This window comes from Fusarium sambucinum, chromosome I, assembly GCF_050947815.1.
Source record: "Fusarium sambucinum isolate potato_lamoka chromosome I, whole genome shotgun sequence".
In the NCBI taxonomy this organism is placed as follows: Eukaryota; Fungi; Ascomycota; class Sordariomycetes; order Hypocreales; family Nectriaceae; genus Fusarium; species Fusarium sambucinum.
The window spans coordinates 5,986,510-6,000,135 of NC_139294.1; the positions used below are offsets into that span (position 1 = coordinate 5,986,510).

At 46.5% G+C, this 13,626-nt stretch overlaps 6 protein-coding genes across 6 annotated transcripts; 5 read left to right on the top strand and 1 right to left on the bottom strand.

Moving 5' to 3' along the window:
- Positions 1-258: 258 nt before the first annotated feature.
- FSST1_004648 (uncharacterized protein) lies at positions 259-1,824 on the top strand (the record flags this gene model as incomplete). Its single annotated transcript, XM_083230844.1, has 1 exon — positions 259-1,824. One exon carries the CDS (start codon positions 259-261, stop codon positions 1,822-1,824), a length of 1,566 nt encoding a protein of 521 aa, XP_083088078.1.
- Positions 1,825-2,688: 864 nt separating this feature from the next.
- FSST1_004649 (SEC14 family lipid-binding protein) lies at positions 2,689-3,867 on the top strand (the record flags this gene model as incomplete). Its single annotated transcript, XM_083230845.1, has 4 exons — positions 2,689-2,861; positions 2,917-3,058; positions 3,112-3,456; positions 3,502-3,867. 4 exons carry the CDS (start codon positions 2,689-2,691, stop codon positions 3,865-3,867), a joined length of 1,026 nt encoding a protein of 341 aa, XP_083088079.1.
- A 475-nt stretch (positions 3,868-4,342) lies between these two features.
- Positions 4,343-5,702, top strand: FSST1_004650 (voltage-dependent anion channel; the record flags this gene model as incomplete). The annotated part of the gene is made up of 2 exons (XM_083230846.1): positions 4,343-5,180; positions 5,227-5,702. The coding sequence occupies 2 exons, from the start codon at positions 4,343-4,345 to the stop codon at positions 5,700-5,702; spliced, it is 1,314 nt and encodes a 437-aa protein (XP_083088080.1).
- Positions 5,703-6,370: 668 nt separating this feature from the next.
- FSST1_004651 (cytochrome P450) lies at positions 6,371-8,275 on the top strand (the record flags this gene model as incomplete). The annotated part of the gene is made up of 8 exons (XM_083230848.1): positions 6,371-6,634; positions 6,681-6,717; positions 6,766-6,848; positions 6,898-6,982; positions 7,039-7,107; positions 7,160-7,759; positions 7,808-8,172; positions 8,225-8,275. The coding sequence occupies 8 exons, from the start codon at positions 6,371-6,373 to the stop codon at positions 8,273-8,275; spliced, it is 1,554 nt and encodes a 517-aa protein (XP_083088081.1).
- Positions 8,276-8,528: 253 nt separating this feature from the next.
- On the bottom strand, positions 8,529-9,332 carry FSST1_004652 (uncharacterized protein; the record flags this gene model as incomplete). The annotated part of the gene is made up of 1 exon (XM_083230849.1): positions 8,529-9,332. One exon carries the CDS (start codon positions 9,330-9,332, stop codon positions 8,529-8,531), a length of 804 nt encoding a protein of 267 aa, XP_083088082.1.
- Positions 9,333-11,329: 1,997 nt separating this feature from the next.
- FSST1_004653 (ferric reductase like transmembrane component-domain-containing protein) lies at positions 11,330-13,554 on the top strand (the record flags this gene model as incomplete). The annotated part of the gene is made up of 2 exons (XM_083230850.1): positions 11,330-11,862; positions 11,913-13,554. 2 exons carry the CDS (start codon positions 11,330-11,332, stop codon positions 13,552-13,554), a joined length of 2,175 nt encoding a protein of 724 aa, XP_083088083.1.
- Between the last annotated feature and the right edge of the window lie 72 nt (positions 13,555-13,626).

Here is a 13,626-nt window from a genome sequence, read left to right on the forward strand (position 1 = left end):
ATAAAGGTAGCTAGTAATTGGAACAGTTATTCAGCCTACTCTAATTCAATTGAGATAAATCCAAGGAATTAAAAAATTATTTTTCAAAGACTTTGTGAGGCTATCCGTGCGTTGGTTACCGCCGCATGAGTCAGACGGTGTTGGTTGGCGATACAAATCCTTGAACATTCTGATGGGCAAGGATCTAAAAACGAAGATATAAACCATGCATCAGCTTCTATGTAAATTAATTCATCTCATCATCCATCAACCGTCCTCATGGAAAACAGCGCAAATCCCCAATTTAACCTCATCAACGATCTACCCACCGAACTTCTCAACTATGTGTTTTCACACTTTTGCTTTCATTGCCACAGTCTAGAGTCTCTCAAATATCCCGAGATTCACTTTTCATACGAATATGAGTTCGGATTTGGTCCGAGGGACTTGCTAGCACTTACTCAAACCAGCAAACGCTGTCGCAGAGTCGCAATGCCTATACTATTTCACCTAGTCGGCAGTGGTATAACGACACGTTACAAGTTGCAGGTCCTGGATCGCGATAGAGACCTGGCACAAGACGTCAAGATTCTACATTTGCCATGCCGTATGACGGATGAGTGCCGCTCGGTACTTTACAAAATAGCTGACAGGTTGGCTGGAACTTCGATGTCATATCGCCTTGCTCTGGAGGATCCTTGTTATATCCAAACAAATACCCTACTAGGTTTGGCATCTAATCTACAGGGCTTGACCATCGGTTTTTCTTATAAAGGGATAAACCTCGATTTCCTTGGCAAGATCCTGACGCAGCGTGGATCTGAGGCAGGTTTCACGAACCTCAAGTATCTCAAACTCGAGGCGGACGATTTTGTGACGTTCAGCGTGGCCGGGCCTGGGCTATCTCTCCTCCTACAACAATCTCCCCAACTCGAGATCTTAGTGCTAAGAGGTGTTGAGCAAGCCGAGTTCCCATCTTACGGTCCTGAATTCAATAACCCGAAAGGCAACATTGTTCTCCAAAATCTCAAGGAGTTGCAGATTCGTGGATGGTCTTTCCGAGAAGGGTGTAGCGACGTGCATCCGCTGTTTAAGATACTTCATACGGCGAAAAGAATAACAAGCTTCACGTATGTCGCCGGCAAGGGGCCGGGCTCTTACAGCGACGAACGGCCTCATGCCCATCACGCTGCACCCAAGAAGATGCTAAGATATCTCAACTCAGAAAAGTTACAACACCTTCATCTCGATTTCAAGCTTGAATCCACAGGACCTCATATTCTAGGATTAACATCATACTTTGATCTCCGAGATCCTCCAGCTTTTCAGTCTACAATCATCACACGAGAGCAGCTCAGTCGATTCACCAATCTTAATTCTCTGACCCTTGATCCCTTGTGTTTCTGTCGACACGTATCCGAAGGTACCCTCGACAGACAAAAGTTTGACCATCAAATGACCTGCCTGACGGACCTGCTTACACCATCAATCCGCGACTTGACTCTTTTAATCAAGGGCGATGATATGAGATGGATCTGTTGGGATGATATTATATATCTTGGTCAAAAGGCGAGGGAAGGGGCGTTCCCAGGGCTCAAAAGAGTAACGGCTGAAATTCCTTCACTTGGCTCACGCTTCAGGGGACGTTGGGATGACGACTGGAACGATCAACATATACACAAGATACCAAAGCCTTTTAAGACGCCGGAAGAAGAGTTCCATGCAGCTTTTGAGGGATCCGGTGTTACTGCAAAGATTGAGGGACGATGGGGAGGCTGTCGTTGCGGGAAATGTAAGCCTCGTGTCTATGTTCCTTTGGATTGCTTCGAAATTGAAGAAACCTAGTCATTTAAAGCTGATAGAATAATAAGCGAGGGCTAATAAAAGACTATAAAAGCGGCAGCCTGCGTTGGGTTATACATTAGTAGAAAGATATGTAAAAGATACAATGTCAAGGAAATCTCGTTCTTTTTATCCCTGAATGCAGATAGACCGCTCTTATAATCTTGGTTGCCCTAGCCTCTGTCTCGAGCCAATCATTCCACTGCCGATGCATTGGAGATTGAAATTCTTCATTCATGCAGGCCAGAGCATGGCCGCTGTATGCATGTCTTAATTATGTGGAGGTCGGTCTGACGATCTTGTTCAGTGCGCAATGACAGTGAGCTCAACAAGGCGAACGAACTTTCGGCAAATGAGGACAATGTCATTTGTGAAGGATGCTTCATATTTTTATGAAGACAAACATCCCGCCACAGCAAGGTATTATTATTATGTCTCAGGCAAGATAAGAACAAGTGTTATCAGTAGAACGAAGGATCTCGCTCGGGAGTAAGCTGAGTAGATCGACATACAAATCAGCCAATGGCGACTCCCTGCTGACCCGCCATGCAATCCTTCAAAGGCCTGTTAATCGACAATATTCCAAGATTTGCCATGAAGGAATCGACTAGGTAACCTCCAGGGCCTAGAAAATCAATGACTTTCCTCTCTTAAAAATTTCTTGATTTTATTCTGTTTAAATCGCTCGTTTGATGCGGCACCCATAGACAGGTACCATCACCACCACTCCATAAACAGGTATATGACTCTATCACATTCTTTCTCAGTTATAAATTTAACACCTTGACTTCAGAGACTTCATTATTGTCACGTCGGCACGAGCGTGGAAGATCATTGCTCATATCCACGCATTGCTGAACCACCACGATGGCCACAGAGACCGAGACCGAACCGCCGGTTGTGATAACTCCGACAGTGTCACAGCAAGGCTCGTTCAGCGTGTTGATAAAGTTCCTTGAAGACCGAGGCCATCTTAAACGACGTCAGGAATTGCAGGAAAGAGACGTACCTGACGGTATCAATGATCACCCAACCTTCATGTACGAGTTCCGTCTTCTCTGTTTACATCTCAAGCACAAACTGACTATCTATCAGGAGGTTTTTGCAGGGTCGCGGGTTCGATCCTCAGGGTGCCCTCAACCAGTATGAAGAAGCCATGGCCATTCGCAAGGACACGGAGGCAATCAAAGCCTATGACACCATCACTGTCGATGAATTTGAAGAAGCGCGTAAAATGGTATCTTCTTCTAAGAACAATCTCTTCATACTCTCTTCGCTAACGTTCTTTAGTATCCCACTTGGTCTGGTCGCCGAGATAAGCGCGGCCTACCTCTTTGCATGTTCGACATCGGACAACTAACTGCTGAATCCATGGCCAAATACAACGCAAGCCAGACTGCCACGGAAAAAAGTCAGCACACCATGGTTTATCACGATTACATGACGCGGTTTGTTCTACCACTCTGTGCATCAATGCCGGACTGCAAAGCACAAAGCCCGTCTGTTGTCAGCTCTGTCTATGTGGTCAATGCTGGCAACTTTGGCTTAAGGCAAGCTTGGTCGTTGAAGGGGTATGCGCAAGATGTCAGCCAGCTTTTGGCCGTCTGTTTTCCAGAGATGGTGGACCGCTGTTATGTGAGTACCTCAAGCAACTTCAAGGCCATGTGTTAACGAGTCTAGGTTATGAACGCACCGGCATACTTTGGCAAGATCTGGGGCATATTGTCAAGATTTATTGATCCTCGCACAGCGGCCAAACTCATCATAGTCTCCTCTGGCGAGGATTCGCTGTCAACTCTGACGCCTTATCTCGATGTTGAGAACATACCAACTGAGTATGGAGGGAAGTTCACGTACAAGCCTGGAATGACCCCAAGGCTCGATGAAGGGCTTCGGAAGTACATGAACTGGGCGTTGCCTGGGGACAGTCTTCCTGAAGGACCCATCAAGTTTATCCAGGATCAGAATAAGAGAAGGGTGGTAGTCACTACAGGATCCATGAGCGGCACAAAAAGGGAAGATATCATTGCGACTCCCAGCAACTAGAAACCATCTAGGGCGTCGAAGTATGTTTTTAGACGTTCAAGACTCAAGTAGCCATTCAGTTTCAATGTGTGCTATGTCAGATTCTCATCGCCAACGAAGGTGATTAGGTTAGTGTGGTTGTTACGATTGATATCCACTAAGCCGGATCGTGAATGCCGCCGCTATTGCCGATCAAGGTTCCAGGCATCGGCATCTCCAGCCAGCTAGTAATGGCCTGAAACTTTCTTTCTCTTCAGTACCGCAAAACCACTAATAAAATCTCTAATCTGAAATTACCATTTGCTCCATCATGTGGACCTTGGCCCACGGGTGACGGCATCCTAGCTCCCCTTGGCTTGCGTCACGAAGCCAAGGACGATGAAGTCATGTAAAAACAAGGAAGAAATCGTCTGTTAATTTTTATCAAGATATAATAGTTGAACGTAGCCCAGTTTGTAAAATACAGAAAAATAGCTTCGAATCGAGAGACGACAAAATGTCTCCCAATAACGACGACACTACGAGCGACGATCACGAGCACGCGACCCAACACCAAAATGGCTACGCGCGAAACCTCAATGGCCACCACGTCGATATCGAGTTGGGCGCTGATCCCGGCAAAAAGGCATTTCCAGGCGATCAAGAGCCTCCGCTACGTCTAAAAGATCGAGTCGTGCGAGTGACCTGGCAATGGTTTCCCTGCACAATGTCAACAGGTGGTCTGGCCAATTTGTTAGGCGAGCAACCGTACACCTTTACTGGACTGCAGGCGATTGGCAAAGTTGTCTTCATTCTGAATCTTGTTCTATTCGTAACATTTACCTGCTTAATGATCGCGCGCTTCTGCATCAAACCACGAGCCTTTGCGACAAGTCTGCATCATCCATCCGAGTCATTCTTTTTCGGTTCATTTTGGGTTTCAATTGCCTTGATCCTCAATGGCGCACAATCTTATGGAGGTCCTGCTACGGGAGAATGGTTCGTCACCGCGATGAGGGTAGTCTTCTGGATATACTACGCTTGTGAGATGATTGTCGCTGTATCTCAGTACCATATAATCTTTGAGACTGAGAGACTCGACATCTCTGAGGCTCTACCTGCTTGGATCCTTCCCGCTTATCCATTCTTGGTTACTGGTATTTTAGCTGCCAAGATAGCGGGCAGTCAGCCTCAGTGGAGCGCAATCCAGATCATTGTCGCAGGTCTCATGGGACAAGGACTTGGTTGGATGCTTGCACTATTTATCTACGCTGTTTATTTGTCGCGTCTGATCCAGCATCAATTGCCCGCTCCGTCTAAGAGGCCGGGCATGTTCATCGCTGTTGGACCTACAGGTAAGCTAATTCCCACCCTTTGTCGGCATCTTACTAACAATTGCAGCCTTCACATGCGCTGGTCTCATCGCACTCGGAACACAAGCCAAGTCCTCTTTACCAGATGACTTCCTTGGCAGTTTAAGCTTCCCTATCGGAGAACTCTGGTATGGAATGTCTGTCCCTGTAGGCCTTTTCATCTGGCTCGTGGCCATATGGTTCTCCGCTCTTTCGACCCTGTCAGTTCTTCGAGGTGTCCGCAGCATGGAATTTAGTCTGACATGGTGGGCACTTATTTTCCCCAACGTTGGACTTGCTCTTGCGACTATCAACGTGGGAAAGAACCTCAATTCGCGAGGTATCCAGGCATTTGCCTCAGCTTTGACCATTGTTCTTGTTGCTTTGTGGTTTGTCTGCGCGGCTGCTCATATCAGAGCTATTCTTAGGAGAGATTTGCTTGCCGTCGGAAAGGACATGGACGTGGAGCATGTTAACAAGCAACACGACAAGAAGCAGGCGAAAAAAATGTCGAAGTCACATTGAATAGTTTTATAGTATACGATTGTAATGAATAATGTGTTTTGTTGACCTCACAGCAGCTGGGGCTATTGCTGTACTGTAATTCCATGCATTGGTACGTTGGTTGACACGCGTGAAGCTGACGATGTATATATGCATGACAAACTTCGGCATTCGGACTTGAATACTTCCGATTTCATGTTCAATCTTTGATTGACAAGTCTTCCGTCAATTCCACTGCTACAGTTTTGCAGATTGATTGCTGTCAAAGCGTTCTGGTTTGGCCGCTAACGAGACGCTCAGTATTGTTGTCGCAGCCACAAACCTTTCCAATGGCTTTAGCGTCACAACCCAGCAGCCAACAACTGGCATCAATGCACAGTGACTTAATTCTGACTGCCAATGAGATAAACGCACACTCTGACAAACTTTTGGTCAAGCAATCAGGATCCCGCATTCGATGACAATAGGAGAACGGACATTGTGGAATGGTCGATCCTCGTTTCATGAATACGTGAGTTCAAGCCGAGCCGCACCATTGGAACAATACCTAGCGTCATGACCAAGCAATACTCCCATACGGGCCTTGTTCAGCATATAAGTCTTGGAAGTTCGCATTTTGAACTCCACGGTTGCATAACTGCACTTGACGTGGAAGGACAACAAACCTAACCTCATGCGCATGCGACACCATGACAGGCACTACCTTTACAGAACTTCACCTTGCTTTCGACCGATGGATTGGCGAGACTATTGATCATCCCCTAGGCCGGTACTTTATGGCTGGTGTGGTGTCATCTTTGGCTGTGATACTTGTGGCCATTGTGAGTTTCTTCGGTCGTAGCAAGGCTCCCAATGTCCCGATCCTACTTCAAGATGAGATCGGAAATGCAAGGAAGCGTGCTCTCGAGTATTGTTTCAACCCACGCGAGGTCATGGAGAAAGGGTACAAGAAGGTAAATTAAGTCTCCTACTTTCTACACCACGGCACTAACAAATCAGTTCAAAAACCAAGTCTTTGGCCTTGATACACAAGACGGTATGGGAAGTCTCTTGACAGTTCGCTACCAACACTAAACATTCACAGGGCTCAAACTCGTGATACCTCCAAGCTATCTAGATACACTGAAGAGCCATCCCGCCCTCAGCTTCAAAGCTTCGATCGATAACGTGAGTGAAATTGATCAACCACTCGAAAGCTTCTGGGCTGACCAAATAGGACATGCAAATCGAGTACACATATTTCGGAGGTCCACCAGAATATGTCATCCATGCCATCAAAGCCAATCTCACAGGATCACTGCGTAAGAGTCCCTATCCAGAACTGCTTGAACAAGGTCATTGACACTAATCTTTATAGCCGCTTTTGCACCTTTACTCCATGGGATGGTACGCAAGAATATGCCCAAAGTTATGGGTCTATACAAAGGTGGGTTTCTAAATCATGTCGATACTCCCTGAGCCTTCTGACGAGAAGACAGACTGGACACCAGTGAAAGTCCATGACCGAGTACTCCGCCTCGTTGCAACAAACAATGCTCGTGCATTCCAAGGTACAGCTGCCAGTGAGGACGAAGAATGGCTCTCGGCATCCACCGGCTACGTGCTGGCGTGCTTCGACTGCATACGAGCTTTGAAGCAGTGGCACCCATGGCTCCGACCGCTCGTCTACAGGCTCATCCCGGAACGAGCTGCTATCAAGGATCAATGGGCAAAGGGTCGCAAACGTGTGATGGCATCCATGAAAGAGAGGCAAGAAAAAGGAGGAAATCTGGAAGATCCTCCAACGATGTTGGACCATTTGAGTAATGGTAAGAATGCGCCAATGGCCGACGACATTGAGATGCAGCTGGTTCACCAGATGAATCTCATTGCTGTTGGTACTGTCACAACCTATTCTTCCACAACACAAGCTATCTACGATCTTGCAACTCATCCGGAATATGTTCCCATACTGCGACAGGAGGTTGAGTCCCTGCCTCGAGGCCCGAATGGAAACTTCAGTCGGGATTCAATCTTGGCAATGGAGAAGCTTGACAGTTTCATCAAGGAGAGCCAACGGCTTCACTCCCCCGATCTCTGTAGGTGCATCACCAGCCGTTACATTGACTCCCGCTAACATTCGTTAGCCACCTTCCAGCGAGCAGCGATTGCAGACATGACACTCCCAGATGGCACGTTCGTCCCCAAAGGTACCAAGCTAGAGATCAACACCTGCTCGATCCACGCAGATAAGGATCTATACGAAAACCCTGGTGACTTTGATGGCCTTCGCTTCTACAAGATGCGCCAAGGTCCTGGGCAAGAGGCGAAGTACCAGTACTCTAGTGTAGGCCGAGAAGATCTTTCATGGGGTTTTGGACGACACGCTTGCCCTGGAAGGTACCTCAGCGCCATCAACATCAAGCTCATCATGTCCGAACTCTTGATGAACTATGATATTAAGTTGTGCGATGGGGCTAGCCGACCGCCGAATATCGAATTCGAAGTTCTTGTAAGTTACGCCGGAACCTTCACCATGCGAGACTTGATGCTGACTTGTAAAGTGCTCTCCTGATCCCAATTACGAGCTTCTGTTGAAGAGCAGAGAGCATTAGGAAGTTGCTTCGAGGTCCACTAGCCACAATGAATAGTTGGGGGGATTGGTTAGCAAGTGGAGGTTCAGTTTAACGAGTGTTGGGAATATTTTTGTGTATGATGCTTCTTTGCACACTTCAATTGCTTGCATATCGTCCACCTGCAAAACTCCACTTCACTTCAACGTCAATTTGTGAATGCTATTGAAGTTCTATTTAAGAGAACGAAGAATTGACTGCATACACGTATATGAAACGAGCACCCGCCATCACTCTACGAAGATCCCTCTGGCCATTGATACTCTGGCCAGGGAAAGTCAGGGTCATATCTCTGCTGTAGTACAACACTTCCCGGGGGGAACTCTTTCTTCGTCCCATCTTCATACTCAATAGGCCTGGCTTCGCCGGGAATCGACCAGGAGCTGACAAGTCCAACACTCTGAGCCACATCCTCTTTGAGTCTTGCTACCTTGTCAGGACGAGGCATGAAATTATTGCGATGCTCACCATCAGTGCTTTCCTCGTATTCTCCAGGCTCCGCCGTGACCCATGCATCCTGATGTTTTTGCTGCTCGACCCAATTGAATCCACCACAATCATGCAGATCCGGCTGATGGAAGTCGTTTGTGAGGGGTAGATCCACAGCGCAATTATCGAGGTCCTCTCCGATACTAGAATTGGCAATGGCGTAGTTGACCTGAGCCAGAGCAAGGGCTTCAGTCTGGATCAAGATCTTAAAGACAACATCGGTGCTTTCAGCCTCGCCATCCTCAACCTGTTCTTGGTCGGCGAATTGATCAATGTACCAGATAGCGCCTCTTTCCTTTGCTTCGTCATCGATAACAGCAAAGGCCTCCTCTCTGCCAGCTTCATTCTCTTTGGCGCGAATGTATTGATGAGACTTTCCCCAATAGTTTTCAGGTGCGCGCACGATCTTGAGTTCGAGTAGGGGTGAGAATTTGGAACAAGCACCAAGTTCAAAAGCTGATTTGATGATCTTTAGCTCGTCGTTTGTCAGTTCCGTGACAAGATACGCCGTGAGGCGATCTCCCGGAATCGCAGGTGGAAGGTAAACCATTTTAGAAGTACTGAATGTTTCAGGGAACTTTGCATTGGTGGTTGAATTGGACTCAGTTCGCATTTATAAGTGAAGTAGGTGAGTGGCATTTACTCATGCAATCGAATCCTTCGGTTCTATATTTTAGGCACCAGCGCCTAATTGATCTCACTTTCAAATCTCAACCAATGGAAGACATCCCCATCAGTAACTAGTCATCGGTGGTCTCGTATTTTTGTTTTTTACAGTCAGTATGAACAGTATCATCAAAGTCGTCATACTTTGAAGCGAACCCATCAAAGGAATAACATCATCACACAACGCAACGGTAGCATTATCTTAAAAGACTGGCTGACTTAACTAGCTCTGAACTTTACATCCAGTCTGAGTCTTGAAGGCGGCAAACTCCCGAGCCTATGATGATTGCAAAGATGTTCTTTTTGTTTTAAGATACGTCCAGACGCGGTTTGGATTCGCGTCGAGGACTGTGGTTTCGAACATGTCCAGAACTGGTTAGCGCAAAGTTTTCCTACAAGGGGTCTCGGATCGAATTATTCCATCCGAAGTCTGTGATGTCACCAACGTTTTGTAAAGTCAACGAGGTACTGTCTTTAACCTAGATATAAAGAGACAACAGTCTTAGATTGACTAGTCTACAGTCTTTCATATATGATAAAGGTGGTAACCGAGTAAAGACACGCTCTAGTAGACTCTACGTCGCTACTGAACTTTAGCAATGTTAACAGAATGTTCAAAGAGCCATATTACACAAATTTATTATAAGATCATAAAGTTACCCACGGGGCTCGACATAAAGCACAGCAACCCATTTTCGCAATTGGTGAGTAAGTAAGTATTATTACTATTAAATCTTTCGAACAGTATCCTTCCAGCACTGTAGAGATGAGACGGTTTGTCATGTCCCTGATGTTATCTTGTCGACGTTTAGGGTAGCGGAAGACGAGTTATTCCGCCACCAGACGCTTCTCCAAATCAGGTGACTCTAATGACATGTGAATTATGCAAAATTCCTTTTAATGAAAACAGTGTTAATTACCTACACAAAAGTTATGTTACAAAAATCCGCCATCCGGCTCAAAGCCCTTCTATATGCAAATCGCGCAACTATTTACATAATAATATTGTAACCATTTTCAATGGCTGGTAGGTACGGAAATTTCCGCAGTATATGCCCTGCCTCGTCTCGTTAAAATGTGCCACACAACGCTAGAGGTTTTTATCAATCAGTTAATCAATCATCTTATCAATCAGCTGGGTCGATCATGAAACCTTGTTATTCCGTTAGATTCCCTTTATGGGTATAGTCTGCGTAGTTTAGTTGCCGAATAGCCGTTATATCGCATTGGATGATCAATAGTAGCGGGTCTTTATGATTTAAAAGGTAAGGTTAAAAGCCAAAGAAGATTTTGCACAGGGAGGAACTGGGGTCTCTCGGCACACGGGTATCTGATAGAGTGGTCTGGGCCAAGGACCAAGTGCCGATGCTCGCGCAGATGTGGATGCTACAGCCAAGACTCACAAATAGTATGTGCAGGATGTGAGTCGTTGCAGAATCTTCTCTCGTCTAGACTGGTAGAATTGAATCAAGCCCTAGTTCCAAGATCAGCCCACGGAGGACGGGATACCGAGAGATTTTGAGATACATCTGCTTCTGAAAGTCTGCAGGAAACGAGGCTTGATAGATGAGCCACCTGCCCTTCACAGAAATGTCTTCCTAGACTAGACCGAGTGTTTGTTCTCAAATCGAACCATTGAAGTTCAGATGCAATCTAGAATTTTACCGCGGCTTTATTGGATACCCAAACAGGGTTGTCTTTCAATCTTAGTGTCCGGGTGAAAGGCATGTGTTTAAAGACAGACTGATATAAACCGACGGAACCCTTGCCCTGGAGTTATCAGACAACTGGCTTGTTCCTTGGCCTTTACTCCTTAAGCCTGCTCTTTACACTTGCCCTTCTTTTCTCCACATAGCCTGTGTTGGATCTGTACCTTTCATTATGAGGGTCTTTACTGGCCTTACTTTACCAGCGACCTTGCTGTTGACATCGTTGACACTGCCCTTTACTGCATCAGCCACCGAGCTTCTACAAGGCTATGGTCGGAACGACTATCCGCTGCCGTGTGCACAAGCCTGTACTTGGGCAATGCCTACTGCACTCGACTGTCCTGAATATGCCAGTATGTCGGAAGAAGAGCGTGCGGCTGCTTACCCATCCGCAGCGTGCATGGGCAATGACACTTCGTACTTGACATCGATTGCCTGGTGCATTGACTCATACTGCTCGAAAGATACCAGACCCTACAAGATTGAGGTGTTTTGGGGGACCAAGATGATTTACCAGGTCCAAAGCATCAGGTTCTCATACGCCGAGGCTTTAGCTCAGGTAGGCACCAAGACACCACCAAAGCCCATGTCTGCAGAAGAAACGGTGCTCAACCGAACTATCTCTATCGATGATGCAACCTACGAAAGCTATTCGAACTCTGTCAAGGGGTACATAGCTATCGGCAAGAACGAATCCAAGTACTCGTAAGTTTACCAATATGTATCCAAAGACAAATACTTATGTTCTGTCACAGACTCTTAGTCTTTCTCTCTTGCGTTGCTATACCCATCGGTTTCTCATTACTCCGCTTCCTACCGATCCCGAAAAGTGTTAGAAGCAAATTCTACGCGTATATAATCGATCCTCCTGCTTGGGGGAAGAGACACAGTGTTCCAACCCTTGGACTAGGCATTGTCCCCACTCGAGGTCAAGCTCTTTTCATTCTGTACATCATCGCAATCAATGTGGCAGCAACATTCGATGGTTACCCTCGCTATACCCCCAATGCCTATTTTCCTGTTCGACGAGATGAGCTGATGCGGCACATTGGTAACCGGGCTGGTATCATTGCATTTGCCAATATCCCCATTATCATACTTTATGCTGGGCGCAATAGCTTGCTACTTCGCTTAACAAACTGGTCTTACTCCACCTTTATTCTTCTTCATCGATGGGTCGCAATGGTATGCGTTGTTCAAGTCATCCTTCACTCTCTGATGTGGCTCCAGATAATGGTTGAGGCTCATTCGCATGCTGAGGTGGTTAAATTACCTTATTGGCAATGGGGTATCGTCGGAACACTTGCCTTCTCCCTGCTGCTACCTTTCTCAATTCTTCCTTTACGACGCGCTCTCTATGAGATCTTCCTCATTGTGCACATTTGCCGGGCTGTTGTCGTTTTGGTCGGATCTTGGTACCATATTTGGTATCTATTCGAAGATACCAGTGGATTCGAGATTTGGCTCATCATATCGATAGCTGTTTGGGGATACGAAAGATTCTTGCGCATCCTTCGTATCTCAAGATATGGCATCAAAAAGGCTTACATCACAAGAGCTGATGAGAAGTATCTACAGATTGACATTCCTGATGTGGATGCACATGGTCATTGCTTTGTCTATTTCCCTACTCTTTCCTGGCGGGTATGGGAGAATCATCCCTTCTCAATTGTTAACTGTAGCAAGGGACAATTAGAGGGAGAGACTGCACACTCAAGTTCAAGCTCACAGGTTGAGGGCAAGACCACATCGCCCACAGAGGCTTCGCTGTTCAAGGAGGTCGGTATGGTTGCAGTCAAAGCTCCAAGCAGTGTAACTTCCAACAACTCCATTAAACCAGGCATCACCTTGTTTGTTTCTCCTGAACGTGGATTAACTTCTAGACTCCCTAAGAAAGCCAACACTGGAGTTCCCATCCCGATTCTTGTCGAATGTTCTTATGGCCACGAGGACCCAACAAAATTCATGCCTACTACCGATTACCCCAACACGCTCGCTATCGCTGGCGGAGTTGGCGTAACTGCAGTGTTACCGGCCCTCCAAAGCTCTTTGTCTATGTATGCACGACCGATTGGGACATGTAAGCTGTTCTGGGGAACCAAGAACCGTGGTCTTGTCGATTCAGTCAAGAGAATGATCGTTGGGGGAGATGGTCACCAAGATGAAGAAGGGAACGGCCACGCTTCTAACTGGGGTCACTTTGAAGCACATGTTACGATTGGTTCGCGCATGGACATCAAACAGGTTTTGACGAATGAGTTAGAGAGCACTACAGGAGGCACAACGGTTGTTGTTTGTGGTCCACAACAGATGTGTGACGAAGCTAGGACTGTGTGTGCTGGACTTGCACGACATGGAGCGGTAGTTCGATATGTGGAGGAATCATTTTCTTGGTAGAAAGCCTTGATGCTATTGAAAGGGTTTGAATATTCATATATACAAAAAGAGAAATCTTGCCATCATGCCATC